The sequence below is a fragment of the Borostomias antarcticus genome (genome assembly GCF_949987555.1).
Source record: "Borostomias antarcticus genome assembly, chromosome: 18".
NCBI classification, from domain to species: Eukaryota; Metazoa; Chordata; class Actinopteri; order Stomiiformes; family Stomiidae; genus Borostomias; species Borostomias antarcticus.
In genome coordinates, this window is record NC_140251.1 from 13381964 (window position 1) to 13397844 (window position 15881).

Sequence of the window (15881 nt, forward strand, 5' to 3'; positions counted from 1 at the left end):
CCCTCTCTCTCTCCACCTCCTCCATCTCTCTCTCTCTCCTCCATCCATCCCTCTCTCCACCTCCATCTCTCTCTCTCCTCCATCCCTCCCTCTCTCTCTCCTCCATCCCTCTCTCTCTCCACCTCCTCCATCTCTCTCTCCTCCATCCCTCTCTCCACCTCCTCCATCTCTCTCTCCTCCATCCCTCTCTCCACCTCCTCCCTACCTCTCTCCACCTCCTCCATCTCTCTCTCCTCCCTCCCTCTCTCCACCTCCTCCCTCTCTCTCTCCACCTCCTCCATCTCTCTCTTCTCCCTCCCTCTCTCCACCTCCTCCCTCTCTCTCTCCACCTCCTCCCTCCCTCTCTCCTCCCTCTCTCTATCCACCTCCTCCATCTCTCTCTCCTCCCTCCCTCTCTCCACCTCCTCCCTCTCTCTCTCCACCTCCTCCATCTCTCTCTCCTCCCTCCCTCTCTCCCTGCCTGCTGTTCTGTGTACGTTGTGGAAGCTAGACCTGTGGTGCGATGAAGACATGGAGAACGCCCTCCCCCCCCCACCCCCCATACCCAGAACACAACCCCCCCCAGCTGCCCCCGCGGCTAGCTTTAACGAGGCCTGCTCCCCCCACCTCCCTGGTGTACGCCATCGTCAGCCCTTTTAAGAGCGGCCTGGATGATGCTGATGATGATGAGTGTTACCCTGGAGACCAGCTCCATGCCTCTTTAATTAAAAGGCAGTTAAGAGGTGGCGGGGGGCGGAGTCTGGCTGCAGGGACATGCGTAGGTGGCGGTGGGGCCCGTGACCCCTGACCCCCCTACGCTCCTCCCTCCCTGCGTGTGTGTTTGTGTGTGTGTGTGTGTTTCTATCTGTGTGTGTGTGTGTGTTTCTGTGTGTGTGTTTCTGTGTGTGTGTGTGTGTGTGTTTCTATCTGTGTGTGTGTGTGTGTGTGTGTGTGTGTGTGTGTGTGTGTGTGTGTGTGTGTGTGTGGCTCTGCAGTGCAGTAGCCAAACGCTAGGAGATGGACACCAGGAAGTAGGTGCTGCTCCCCCTCCTGTCTCTGGAAGGCCCTGACCCAAACAAAACCCTCTGACCGAGAGAATGAAACAGAGAAAGACAATAAAGTGTGTATATTTCCTACTGGCGTGTGAATGTGTTGGCTCTAGTAGGTACTATCAGGAAGGAGCTTATTTACGTTGATAGCAGGGTTGAAACCATGTTTGGATCTTTTCCCCACCTCTGAAAGTTTGGACAAACCTCAACTGAGTTGCGGATGACGATGGGATCAGTAAAGCTGTGTGTCTAGTTGATAGAATCCAGGTCTACAGCAGAACCTTGGCTTGTTCTCTCTCTGTGTCCCCGAGCTTCCTCTACCTTCATCACTCTGACACCCTGGAGCTGGTCTCTCCTCTACCTTCATCACTCTAACACTCTGGAGCTGGTCTCTCCTCTACCTTCATCACTCTGACACTCTGGAGCTGGTCTCTCCTCTACCTTCATCACTCTGGAGCTGGTCTCTCCTCTACCTTCATCACTCTGACACCCTGGAGCTGGTCTCTCCTCTACCTTCATCACTCTGACACCCTGGAGCTGGTCTCTCCTCTACCTTCATCACTCTGACACTCTGGAGCTGGTCTCTCCTCTACCTTCATCACTCTGACACCCTGGAGCTGGTCTCTCCTCTACCTTCATCACTCTAACACTCTGGAGCTGGTCTCTCCTCTACCTTCATCACTCTGACACTCTGGAGCTGGTCTCTCCTCTACCTTCATCACTCTGGAGCTGGTCTCTCCTCTACCTTCATCACTCTGACACCCTGGAGCTGGTCTCTCCTCTACCTTCATCACTCTGACACCCTGGAGCTGGTCTCTCCTCTACCTTCATCACTCTGACACTCTGGAGCTGGTCTCTCCTCTACCTTCATCACTCTGACACCCTGGAGCTGGTCTCTCCTCTACCTTCATCACTCTGACACCCTGGAGCTGGTCTCTCCTCTACCTTCATCACTCTAACACTCTGGAGCTGGTCTCTCCTCTACCTTCATCACTAACACCCTGGAGCTGGTCTCTCCTCTACCTTCATCACTCTAACACTCTGGAGCTGGTCTCTCCTCTACCTTCATCACTAACACTCTGGAGCTGGTCTCTCCTCTACCTTCATCACTCTAACACTCTGGAGCTGGTCTCTCCTCTACCTTCATCACTCTAACACTCTGGAGCTGGTCTCTCCTCTACCTTCATCACTCTGACACCCTGGAGCTGGTCTCTCCTCTACCTTCATCACTCTGACACCCTGGAGCTGGTCTCTCCTCTACCTTCATCACTCTGACACCCTGGAGCTGGTCTCTCCTCTACCTTCATCACTCTGAACACTCTGGAGCTGGTCTCTCCTCTACCTTCATCACTCTGACACTCTGGAGCTGGTCTCTCCTCTACCTTCATCACTCTGACACTCTGGAGCTGGTCTCTCCTCTACCTTCATCACTCTAACACTCTGGAGCTGGTCTCTCCTCTACCTTCATCACTCTGGAGCTGGTCTCTCCTCTACCTTCATCACTAACACCCTGGAGCTGGTCTCTCCTCTACCTACAGCACTCTTAACACCCTGGAGCTGGTCTCTCCTCTACCTTCATCACTAACACCCTGGAGCTGGTCTCTCCTCTACCTACAGCACTCTTAACACTCTGGAGCTGGTCTCTCCTCTACCTTCATCACTCTAACACTCTGGAGCTGGTCTCTCCTCTACCTTCATCACTCTAACACTCTGGAGCTGGTCTCTCCTCTACCTACAGCACTCTGACACTCTGGAGCTGGTCTCTCCTCTACCTTCAGCACTAACACCCTGGAGCTGGTCTCTCCTCTACCTTCATCACTAACACTCTGGAGCTGGTCTCTCCTCTACCTTCATCACTCTAACACTCTGGAGCTGGTCTCTCCTCTACCTTCATCACTCTGACACTCTGGAGCTGGTCTCTCCTCTACCTTCATCACTCTAACACTCTGGAGCTGGTCTCTCCTCTACCTTCATCACTCCTAACACCCTGGAGCTGGTCTCTCCTCTACCTTCATCACTCTAACACTCTGGAGCTGGTCTCTCCTCTACCTTCATCACTCCTAACACCCTGGAGCTGGTCTCTCCTCTACCTTCATCACTCTAACACTCTGGAGCTGGTCTCTCCTCTACCTTCATCACTCTAACACTCTGGAGCTGGTCTCTCCTCTACCTTCATCACTCTAACACCCTGGAGCTGGTCTCTCCTCTACCTTCATCACTCTAACACTCTGGAGCTGGTCTCTCCTCTACCTTCATCACTAACACCCTGGAGCTGGTCTCTCCTCTACCTTCATCACTCTGACACTCTGGAGCTGGTCTCTCCTCTACCTTCAGCACTCTGACACTCTGGAGCTGGTCTCTCCTCTACCTTCATCACTCCTAACACCCTGGAGCTGGTCTCTCCTCTACCTTCATCACTCTAACACTCTGGAGCTGGTCTCTCCTCTACCTTCATCACTCTAACACTCTGGAGCTGGTCTCTCCTCTACCTTCATCACTCTAACACTCTGGAGCTGGTCTCTCCTCTACCTTCATCACTCTAACACTCTGGAGCTGGTCTCTCCTCTACCTTCATCACTCTAACACTCTGGAGCTGGTCTCTCCTCTACCTTCATCACTCTAACACCCTGGAGCTGGTCTCTCCTCTACCTTCATCACTCTAACACTCTGGAGCTGGTCTCCTCTACCTTCATCACTCTGGAGCTGGTCTCTCCTCTACCTTCAGCACTCTAACACTCTGGAGCTGGTCTCTCCTCTACCTTCATCACTCTAACACTCTGGAGCTGGTCTCCTCTACCTTCATCACTCTGGAGCTGGTCTCTCCTCTACCTTCAGCACTCTAACACCCTGGAGCTGGTCTCTCCTCTACCTTCATCACTCTAACACTCTGGAGCTGGTCTCTCCTCTACCTTCATCACTCTAACACTCTGGAGCTGGTCTCTCCTCTACCTTCATCACTCTGGAGCTGGTCTCTCCTCTACCTTCATCACTCTAACACTCTGGAGCTGGTCTCTCCTCTACCTTCATCACTAACACCCTGGAGCTGGTCTCTCCTCTACCTTCATCACTCTAACACCCTGGAGCTGGTCTCTCCTCTACCTTCATCACTCTAACACCCTGGCCCTGGAGCTGGTCTCTCCACTAATGACACGACCACTCTGCCTGCCCACGACCAGCCCGGCTGGCAGGCACCCTGTGTTCCATGGCACGGGCCTGGGTCATGCCAGGCTGGTGGGGGGGGAGTAGGATGGTCTGGAGGAGGACCGGGAGAAAATGTGTTTAGAGAGGAGAGAGCAGGAGGAGAGGGAGATTTTAGTTTTCTCTCTCTCTTACTCCCTCCCTCCTGTCCTCAAACCAGTTTCCATGAATGCCTCCGCCGGTCCCCGGAGTCTTGAGGTATCCTCTCGGAGCTTTGTGTGCGTAAGAGAAGTTCTTCACATGTGAGCTCATTCACTGCCCCTAAAAATAGACTGAGCCAACAAGGGGAAAAAAGAAAAAGACTATTGACGCAAGAGTTTATATGGGTGACTATTTTTGAGGAACCTAGTTTTTTTCCCCCCCTTGCCTCCCATCTCCCGACAGACAATAGTTGTGTGATTTGGAGATCTGTTTTACTCTGACCAAGTGTTACGGTATGTTATGAGAAAGTGGGCCAACTATTCACCCAAAATCTATTACCATCTGTCTCTACCCCCTTTGATGACACAATTTTCCAGCCTGTGTGTGTAAACAGTCAGTGTCGGCTGAGATCTTGTTGAAGCCGCCATTTTAGCCAGCTATCTATAAACAGGTTCACAGGTCTCAACATGGCTTGTGATTATTCTCTCATGTAATCATACACGAGGAGAAGAGTGAATAATAACTGTGTAGCACTCTATCCTTGAATAACCCATCAAAATAAGGTGAAATTGTCAAAATGACGCACAGGAAAGCAGACCTCCAGTCCTCGGCCTCTGTAGGGAGTCGTTCTGTAGCCTTCATGTCTGTCTGCAGCTGTGTGATCCTCCCACACTTGTTTATGGTGGTAATTGCTCACTGTCCAGACTCATGCGTGCGTTTCAGCCACCCAGGAATGCGCGCGGTGCGATAAGCTTCTTCTCAGCAGCAGGGGATGGAGATAGTCCGATTTCCCTGGACTCCGGAATGTCCATGATCTCCTACCGAATCACTGAGGAATGAGTCAGGGTTCTAGAATAGAACTCTGGAGCCGTGTGGTCCGGTCCAGTCTGTTTATCCTTCTCATTGCATTGAGCCCGTCACTGTCCAGGGTAAGAGGGACTGCAGCATGTATAGCCTCCTCCACAGGCCCACTCCCCCCCTGGGAACACTATGATAACTCACTACAAACTACTATGATAGCTGTGTGTGTGTGTGTGCGTTGTGGAGCTCCTGCCCAAGGCAAGCACTTCCTGTGTGTGCGTGTGCATGTGCGTGTGTACACTTCCATGCTCTGGCAGGGCTAGCTACAGTAGGACCTGGGCTAGCTACAGTAGGACTTGGGCTACTACAGTAGGACCTGGGCTAGCTACAGTAGGACCTGGGCTAGCTACAGTAGGACCTGGGCTAGCTACAGTAGGACCTGGGCGCTAGGTTGGAGCCACACTGCAGAGCAGATGAAGCCTGCGGTGTGTGTTGTTGTGCGTGCGTGCGTGCATTTTTTTTTGTCCAGGTCATGTCTGAGGCCTGTTGTCTGTCTCGGGGCTGTTGTCGTCCTAACGCGTCTCGTCCTCTCCTCAGGTGCTGGCCAGGAGAACGGAGGGCTCAGGGAAGGTGAAGGTGCTTCTCCACTGGACACCAGAAGACATGTGAGTGATGCCTCCAGCTCCTCCTCCTCTTCACGGCGCTGGAGCGGAGTCTAGGGATGGAACGATAATCGTTAGATAAAAATTGTATTACATTTATTGTGATAAAATAATCACGAAAAACCGTGTTTGATTTCCGCGTTTTGAAAAACTCGCAACTGTCTCCAAAACACATTATTTTAATCAGACTTGCAACTTGTCACCTTTTGGCTACAGTCACCTTTTTTATGTTAACCATGGTAGTTTCAGTGAATCGAGAGGGTTTTACTTTTGTATGTCGTCACCTTTTTCACTACTCCAGAGTTTGCAGGTCTGTTTAATGTTTATGCAAACAAACTTGGTGAAGTTATTTAAATGTGTATCAGTAGTTTTTCAACATTTTCAGCACATTTTATAATACTGCGATAATACTGATAACCCTGATGATTTTGGTCACTAAAATCGTGATATGAAATTGTCATACCGTTACGTATCTAGCGGTGTCTTACTTGGACGGGAGCTCCACAGTAAATAACAAAATAAATACCTTTTTGTTCATATTCTATAAGAACTGCAGGAGCTCAAGCAGTAGAACATGTGAGGCGCCAGTACCCAGCCCTGAGGAGCTCCTGCCCAAGGGAAGCACTTCCTGTGTGTGTGTGTGTGTGTGCGCGTGTGTGTGCGTGTGCGCGCGCGTGTGTACACATGCATAGCTTCCAAGCTCTGGCAGGGCTAGCTACAGTAGGACCTGGGCTAGCTACAGTAGGACCTGGGTTAGCTACAGTAGGACCTGGGCTAGCTACAGTAGGACCTGGGCTAGCTACAGTAGGACCTGGGCTAGCTACTGTAGGTCCTGGGCTAGCTACAGTAGGACCTGGGCTAGCTACAGTAGGACCTGGGCTAGCTACTGTAGGACCTGGGCTAGCTACAGTAGGACCTGGGCTAGCTACTGTAGGACCTGGGCGCTAGGTTGGAGCCACACTGCAGAGCAGATGAAGCCTGCGGTGAGCGTGTTGTTTAGCAACGCGTAGTCAATCTCTTATTCTTCGGCGCGTTGATTCTGCGAAGCTGCAGTCAACTGCAGCGAGCGTGCCCGAGAAACGCTGGAGACATGCTAGCCATGCAGGAAACGCATGGGAGACATGCTAGCCATGCAGGAAACGCATGGGAGACATGCTAGCCATGCAGGAAACGCATGGGAGACACATACATGTAGTTAAAAGCAAGTATATTGCGGGCTTTAGACTGTCCTGAAAACAGGGAAGTGACATCACACTTCAGGTAAAGCTCCCAAATTCCCTGGTGCCTACTACAGCAGAGCCCAGTGTGAGATGGGTCTCTCTCTCTCTCTCTCTCTCTCTCTCTCTCTCTCTCTCTCTCTCTCTCTCTCTCCCCCTCCCTCTCTCTCTCTCTCTCAGCTAGGTCCTGGAAGAGACATGGAAGCTGGATGCGTCAGTGATGTCAGTCAGTGGCTTGGTTGGCTGTCCTCACTGAGCCCAGCTGCATGCAGTATAGTTCTATAGATAGTTCTCTAGTATCTATAGTCCAGGGCTCATAGTCTGTCCTGGTCTCTTCTGTTCCGTTCTGTCTGTTCTACTGCTGTAACACCCACATGTCTCCTCCTGGGGATTATTCAAGTTTTCCTGTATCTTATCGGGCCTCTCTCCTTTTAGTCTAGCCCAAACTAGCCCCCTAGCCTAGCCCAAACTAGCCCCCTAGCCTAGCCCAAACTAGTCTCCAAGCCTAGCCCAAACTAGTCTCCTAGCCTAGCCCAAACTAGTCGCCTAGCCCAAACTAGTCTCCTAGCCTAGCCCAAACTAGCCTCCTAGCCTAGCCCAAACTAGTCTCCTAGCCTAGCCCAAACTAGCCCCCTAGCCTAGCCCAAACTCGTCTCCTAGCCTAGCCCAAACTAGCCCCCTAGCCTAGCCCAAACTCGTCTCCTAGCCTAGCCCAAACTAGCCCCTTAGCCTAGCCCAAACTAGCCCCTTAGCCTAGCCCAAACTAGTCACCTAGCCTAGCACAAACTAGTCCATTAGCCTAGCCCAAACTAGTCCATTAGCCTAGCCCAAACTAGTCTTGAGATATGGGGGGAGAGATGGAGAGAGAGATTGGGGGGGGAGAGGGAGAGAGATTCAGACAGAGGCGGTGGTGATGCTATACTCTATAAAGGAGATTGCAGCTGACAGCTTCTGATGATCTTACAGAACCTACACCCCTCCCCCCAACACACACACACACACTTCACTTACCCCATTACCTACACCCCTTCCCCCCAACACACACGTCACTTACCCCACATGAGGGAGGAAAATCATGTGCAGAAGGGAGGGGGAGAGGGGGGGGGGGGAGAGAGAGAGAGAGAGATGGAGGGCAGTGACCGGGAAAAAGTCCCCAGATTAGTCCCAATCACAGACAGGGAGATGGAGATGGATGTAGAGAGAGATGGAGAGAGTGCAGGGAGAGGGAGATGGATGGAGAGAGAGATGGATAGAGTGCAGGGAGAGGGAGATGGATGGAGAGAGAGATGGAGAGAGTGGAGGGAGAGGGAGGGAACGAGGGAGATTGAATAAGCGAGAGATAGAAAAGGGAACAGAATGAAAGAGAGTTCCTCCCAGCCAGCTCTCCATGCAGGAGAATCAGTGATGTGATATTGAGTCATAAATTAGCTTTTAGATAGATATGGTAGTGGAGGCCTGTGGCATTTGAAGCACTGCCCTCCACAGGGGGGGGGGGGTGAGCTGTCATCTATAGAGGGAGGGGGGGTAAGCACTGCCGTCCAGAGAGAGGGAGGATGAGGGAGGGATGGATGGATTGGGGGGCACATCCATCCATATGGGGGTGGCTTTTATGATCGTTTGGATGTATGGGGGCGGTGATATTATATCTGCATCATTTTCCCACAGTCTCTGGCCCATCAGTAAAGCTCTGTGGAAGATGCCATCCCTGTGTGTCTGTGTGTGTCTGTGTGTGTGTGTCTGTGTCTGTGTGTGCGTGTGCGTGTGTGTGTGTGTCTGCGTGTGTGTGTGTGCGCGTGTGAGAGTGTCGTCACGGTCATTAAGGGTGCAGCAGATCAACGTGATCCTGACTCATGAACTGATTGGCTGATGAGTAACGGTCATTAACCAGGCGTCTCTCCGTCGGACACGAGCCCCTCACCTGACTGGGCAGCCATCACACAGAGCACACTACTCCATTCTCTATTGTGTGTGTGTGTGTGTGATTTGTTTGTGTGTGTGTGTGATTTGTGTGTGTGTGATTTGTGTGTGTGTGATTAAGTTCCCCGTACCCCTTACACTCTCTCTCCTCCCCCATATTCTAGAAGTATAAACATCGTCGGCCTACTGTACATCCCATAATATCTCATCTAACGTCATTATATTAAATCATCTTTATATGATTGTATTATCTTTGTTTCACGGCCAGACCAGGGGTCGTCAACAGACAGCCTGTGGAACAAAACTCAGGCCACAAGCGATTTTCATTTGATTTAAAAGTTTCTATTAAAAAAAAAGTCACACAGGCTTATTTTCCCCAAATCCCCACCAACAATAATAACTTGATAGACGTGATTTTATGAGTGTAATCAGTTTGTATTGTATTCAAAGTTGTCATTGAATTTTGTATGTACTAATCAGACGTTAAATTTGCTTTGTTCAAAGGCCTATTAATTGAGCTGCTTATTAATTGGGCTGCTATTTATGTCCTGTCCCCCTCCCCCCTGAATATTAGCTCAGAAATAAAACTGTCCCGACCCCTGACCTAGTTGCTGAACCCTGATCTAGGCTACGCCAGCCTGCTCCTTCACCGTCCTCTTATTATCCCAGCTCACATTATGCTAAACAAGGACATTTTTTGTGCCTTTTATTCTGAAGTTCTGATCGGCACGGCCGGGTCCGCGAGGACGGTTCTGCTGTTGGGAGCTCTTAGCAAGGCGGCGTCCGTCGGCGCTGGCTAGGGGAACGTGTTTGGGTTTGGCAACATCCAGCGCGAGTTTCCTCCAGCGGAGACTTCTCTGGGAATATTCATATCTGGGTCATAAAAAAAAAACCAAGACAAACAACAAGTCTCCTGTGGAAAATGGATTTATTTCTTTTTGTTTTGTGTTTTTTCGGTGTCATGTCTGTATTGGTATTGGCATGTTTTTGTTGTATTTTGGAAGTTGCTCTAAGAACTTACATATGTTTGTGTAGTCAGTCAAACAAGCCAAGGCACTAAAAACTGTGTGTGTGTATATATATATACAGTATATATATATATATATATATATATATGAGAGGGAGAGAGTGAGAGAGACAGTGAGACGCAGCCTGATCCCATCTCTGTGACAGAGCCCCCCAGAACAGCCCTCAGGTGTGATGGCCGTACATCAGGGTTTAATAGCTCATCAGCTCCACAACATGTTCAACATGACATGTTTACACAGCTCTGGAGTGTGTGTTCTGTGTTTACTACCGTTAAATACTCAACAGCTCCCGCTCTGTCACTTTGGCTGTCTAGTGTGCGGACATATCTCAACTGTAAACCAAACTTTGAGACTGTGGAGACAGAGGCTGTTTTTCGTCTTCCCCCCGGCCTCCCCTCCCATCAACTTCCTCTCTTCTCCCCCCTCAACTTCCTCTCCTCCCCCTCCCATCAACTTCCTCTCCCCCCCCCCAACTCCCCCCCCCCCCATCAACTTCCTCTCCTCCCCCTCCCATCAACTTCCTCTCCTCCCCCCCCCCCTCCCATCAACTACCTCTCCTCCCCCCCCCCCTCCCATCAACTACCTCTCCTCCCCTCCCCGCCCATCAACTTCCACTCCCCCCCCCTCCCATCAACTTCCTCTCCCTCCCTTCCCATCAACTTCCTCTCCTCCCCTCCCCTCCCCATCAACTTCCTCTCCTCCCCCCCCTCCCATTAGCTTCCTCTCCCTCCCTTCCTTCCCACCAACTTCCTCTCCCTCCCTTCCCATCAACTTCCTCTCCCTCCCTCCCCATTAGCTTCCTCTCCCTCCCTTCCTTCCCACCAACTTCCTCACCCTCCCTTCCCATCAACTTCCTCTCCTCTCCCTCCCATCAACTTCCTCACCCTCCCTTCCCATCAACTTCCTCACCCTCCCTTCCTTCCCACCAACTTCCTCTCCCTCCCTTCCCACCAACTTCCTCACCCTCCCTTCCTTCCCACCAACTTCCTCTCCCTCCCTTCCCATCAACTTCCTCTCCCCCCCCCCCAACTCCCCCCCCCTCCCATCAACTTCCTCTCCTCTCCCTCCCTTCCCATCAACTTCCTCTCCTCTCCCTCCCTTCCCATCAACTTCCTCTCCCTTCCCATCAACTTCCTCTCCCTCCCTTCCCATCAACTTCCTCTCCCTTCCCATCAACTTCCTCTCCCTCACTTCCCATCAACTTCCTCTCCCTTCCCATCAACTTCCTCTCCTCCCCCTCCCCTCCCATCAACTTCCTCTCCCTCCCATCAACTTCCTCTCCTCCCCCTCCCCTCCCATCAACCCCGCCCCCCTCCAATCAACTTCCTCTCTTCTCCCTCTCCTCCCATCAACTTCCTCTCCTCCCCCTCTCACCATGAACGCTGATTGTTCTGTCTGCTTCACATGTACATACAGTCAAACGTCCAGGCTATAGGCCTACGTACAGTCACACGTCTACGCTAAATAATAATAATAATAATAATAATTATTATTATTATTATTAGTAGTAGTAGTAGTAGTAGCATAACAACAATAATAATACATTTCATATGTAATGCACTTTACATTTGAAACAAATCTCAAACTGCTACAGAGCGACCAATGTACAAGACCAAAACATGAGATGGTTCTCCGGGGATCAGGGAGGGGATTCCCCAGGCGAGGAAGGCTGGACCCCCCGGTGAGACGCTGGGTCCGGGGGGGAGGGGGGGGGGGGGGGGGAGACGGCTGCTGTTTCCAGAGCCTGCAGTGCAATATGGAGTAGACCTACATACACTCAGCAGTCCAGGCTATAGACCTACATACCCTCTATAGTCCAGGCTATAGACCTACATACATTCAGCAGTCCAGGCTATAGACCTACATACCCTCTATAGTCCAGGCTATAGACCTACATACACTCAGCAGTCCAGGCTATAGACCTACATACATTCAGCAGTCCAGGCTATAGACCTACATACCCTCTATAGTCCAGGCTATAGACCTACATACACTCAGCAGTCCAGGCTATAGACCTACATACCCTCTATAGTCCAGGCTATAGACCTACAATACCCTCTATAGTCCAGGCTATAGACCTACAATACCCTCTATAGTCCAGGCTATAGACCTACATACATTCAGCAGTCCAGGCTATAGACCTACATACCCTCTATAGTATTGTAGTAGTATAATGGTGGACTACAGTTGTGTAGTAGTATCTTGGTAATACAGTATAGCTGTGTAGTATTGTGGTAGTATAATTGTGTAGTATATCTGTGTAGTATTGTTGTAGTATACTTGTGTAGTATATCTGTAGTATTGTGGTAGTATAATTGTGTAGTATATCTGTGTAGTATTGTGGTAGTATAATTGTGTAGTATATCTGTGTAGTATTGTGGTAGTATAATTGTGTAGTATATCTGTGTAGTATTGTGGTAGTATAATTGTGTAGTATATCTGTGTAGTATTGTGGTAGTATACTTGTGTAGTATATCTGTGTAGTATTGTGGTAGTATAATTGTGTAGTATATCTGTGTAGTATTGTGGTAGTATAATTGTGTAGTATATCTGTGTAGTATTGTGGTAGTATACTTGTGTAGTATATCTGTGTAGTATTTTGGTAGTATAACTGTAGTATATCTGTGTAGTATTGTGGTAGTATAATTGTGTAGTATATCTGTGTAGTATTGTGGTAGTATACCTGTGTAGTATATCTGTGTAGTATGGTGGTAGTATACTTGTGTAGTATATATGTGTAGTATTGTGGTAGTATTGTGGTAGTATATCTGTGTAGTATTGTGGTAGTATACTTGATTAGTATATCTGTGTAGTATTGTGTATTGTGGTAGTATAATTGTGTAGTATATCTGTGTAGTATTGTGGTAGTATACTTGTGTAGTATATCTGTGTAGTATTGTGGTAGTATACTTGTGTAGTATATCTGTGTAGTATTGTGGTAGTATACTTGTGTAGTATATCTGTGTAGTATTGTGGTAGTATATCTGTGTAGTATTGTGGTAGTATAATGTGTAGTATATCTGTGTAGTATTGTGGTAGTATAATTGTGTAGTATATCTGTGTAGTATTGTGGTAGTATACTTGTGTAGTATATCTGTGTAGTATTTTGGTAGTATAACTGTAGTATATCTGTGTAGTATTGTGGTAGTATAATTGTGTAGTATATCTGTGTAGTATTGTGGTAGTATACCTGTGTAGTATATCTGTGTAGTATGGTGGTAGTATACTTGTGTAGTATATATGTGTAGTATTGTGGTAGTATTGTGGTAGTATATCTGTGTAGTATTGTGGTAGTATACTTGATTAGTATATCTGTGTAGTATTGTGTATTGTGGTAGTATAATTGTGTAGTATATCTGTGTAGTATTGTGGTAGTATACTTGTGTAGTATATCTGTGTAGTATTGTGGTAGTATACTTGTGTAGTATATCTGTGTAGTATTGTGGTAGTATACTTGTGTAGTATATCTGTGTAGTATTGTGGTAGTATATCTGTGTAGTATTGTGGTAGTATAATGTGTAGTATATCTGTGTAGTATGGTGGTAGTATATCTGTGTAGTATATCTGTGTAGTATTGTGGTAGTATACTTGTGTAGTATTGTGGTAGTATATCTGTGTAGTATTGTGGTAGGACAGCAGTAGACCAGGGTCTGATGAGCTGGTACATTTCTGCCTTAGTTAGATGTGAGTGGGTTTCATTGGCGAGAGGCTGGGGGAGACCGTGGGGGGGGGGGGGTGCTATTAGTGTGAACACTACTCCCCCCTCTCCCTGCACACACACACACACACACACACACACACACACACACACACACAAACGGCCAGCCAGCCAGCCGAGGTCCTGCTTTACTTGCGCAGCAATGTACAAATTGCTATTCATTAACTTTCATTAACTTTCCAACTGCTTCTCTTCTTTTTCATATTTTTTTCTTCTTTTCTTTCTCCCTTCCCCCTCTCTCTCACTCCCTTTCTCTCTCTCTCTCTGTCTCTCTCTCTCTCTCTCTCTGTCTCGCTCGGTCTCTCTCTCTCTTTCTGTCTCTCTCTCTTTCTGTCTCTCTCTCTCTCTGTCTCTCTCTCTCTCTCTCTCTCTCTCTCTCTGTCTCTCTCTCGTCCTCTCTCTCTGCATGCGTTCATCTCGGAAAGCACAGTTCCTCTGGCTGACTAGGTGTGAGTGAGTGATGCGTGTGTGTATGTGTGTGTGTGTGTGTGTGTGTGTGTGTGTGTATATATACTGTATGCGTTTGTGTGTGTGTGTGTGGCAGGGCATCTCTGGGGGCTCCTGTGATGACGCACATGGTGCCGGGCAGAATGTGCAGGAGAGAGTGAGAGAGGGAGGGAGGGAGGGAGAGAGAGAGGGAGGGAGGGAGAGAGGGAGGGAGGTAGAGAGAGAATGAGGGAGGGAGGGAGAGAAGGAGGGAGGTAGAGAGAGAAGGAGGGAGGGAAAGAGAGAGGGAGGTAGAGAGAGAAGGAGGAAGGGAGGGAGAGAGAGAGGGAGGTAGAGAGAGAATGAGGGAGGGAGGGAGAGAAGGAGGGAGGTAGAGAGAGAAGGAGGGAGGGAAAGAGAGAGGGAGGTAGAGAAAGAGGAGGGTACAGTCTCCTAGCGCAGCTCTTAGTTAGTAGTCCCTTCTGCGTGTGTGTGTGTGTGTGGCACCTCCCCCACCCTCATAGCTGCATACCGTCTCTCTCAAACTGCTCTGTTACCCTTGGATCTGTTACACTTTTCAGCAGTACGGCATGCAGAGAGAAAGCAGGACGCGCGCACACACACACACACACACACACACACACACACACACACACACACACACACGCACTCTTTCTCCTTGGCCTGTCTCTGTAGCTCATGTAGCCCATTTTAATCCCGCCTCCTATCTCTTATTTGTCTGAAGTTGAACAGCGACCAATCATGTGCTAGAGAGGTTATCTTGATAACTGTCTGCATAAGGGGAATATGACTCCTCCTCCTGTGTGTGTGTGTGTGTGTGTGTGTGTGTGTGTCTGTGTGTGTGTGTGTGTCACCCTCCTCTCCCTCTGTCTGGTTAACCCCCTGTGTTCCAGGCTGTTACTTATGGAAATGTACTCAATGTGCAGAGGAAGGTGTTAACATCTGCACTGAGCTCAAAGAGGGCCTTTGTCCACCCCCCCCCCCCCGCCCTCTCTCTCTCTCATGAGCCCATACACTTACCACATGTCCTGTGTGTGTGTTTGTGTGTGTGTGTGTCGCCCCGCAGACTGCCCGACACGTGGGTTAATGAGACGGACCGCTCCCAGCTCAAGACCAAGGTGGTCCACCTGTCCCAGCTTCCTCAGGAGACCGCCATGCTGCTGGACCCCAACATCTACAGGTGAGCGTGGTTCAGGTGGGCCCCGGACCCCCGCTGATGGACCCCCACGCGGGGTGTAATCCGTGCCACCGCAGCTAGGTTAGTATAGAACCTTCACCGCGTACCCCGCTACGGCCAAAGTGCGCGTTGAGTATGTGTGTCGCGGGTGTAGTATACATGTCCTTTGGCCATTTCCATTCATTCAGTCATCTGAGTAATGTTATCATGCTAAAGAAAACAACATGGGTAGCCCATAGGCTCCACCCCCTACCAGTTAATGACTTACGTATCCTAACACATGTAGCTAAGGTGGCTAGTCAAGAGGCAGCCTGGTCACTAGATGCCTAGCTATTGTGTCTAGCTAGCTAACTGACATTTTAAGCTACAGTATACTTCTACTACTTATATTAGGCCTATACTTCTCTTCACATTAGGTCTATACTTCTCTTCACATTAGGTCTATACTTCTCTTCACATTAGGTCTATACTTCTCTTTACATTAGGTCTATACTTCTCTTCACATTAGGTCTATACTTCTCTTCACATTATGTCTTTACTTCTCTTC

The 15881-nt window shown here is 49.3% G+C and overlaps 1 protein-coding gene across 1 annotated transcript in view; it reads left to right on the forward strand.

The window, feature by feature from the left end:
• Window positions 1-15341, forward strand: part of aebp2 (AE binding protein 2) — a gene marked incomplete at both ends in the record, with an annotated part of 30999 nt that extends 15658 nt beyond the window's left edge. Inside the window, 2 exons of the mRNA XM_084452780.1 lie at window positions 5766-5833; window positions 15224-15341. Of these exons, the coding sequence (XP_084308906.1) occupies window positions 5766-5833; window positions 15224-15341 (186 nt within the window). The remainder of the gene's footprint in view (window positions 1-5765; window positions 5834-15223) is intronic.
• Window positions 15342-15881: the final 540 nt, after the last annotated feature.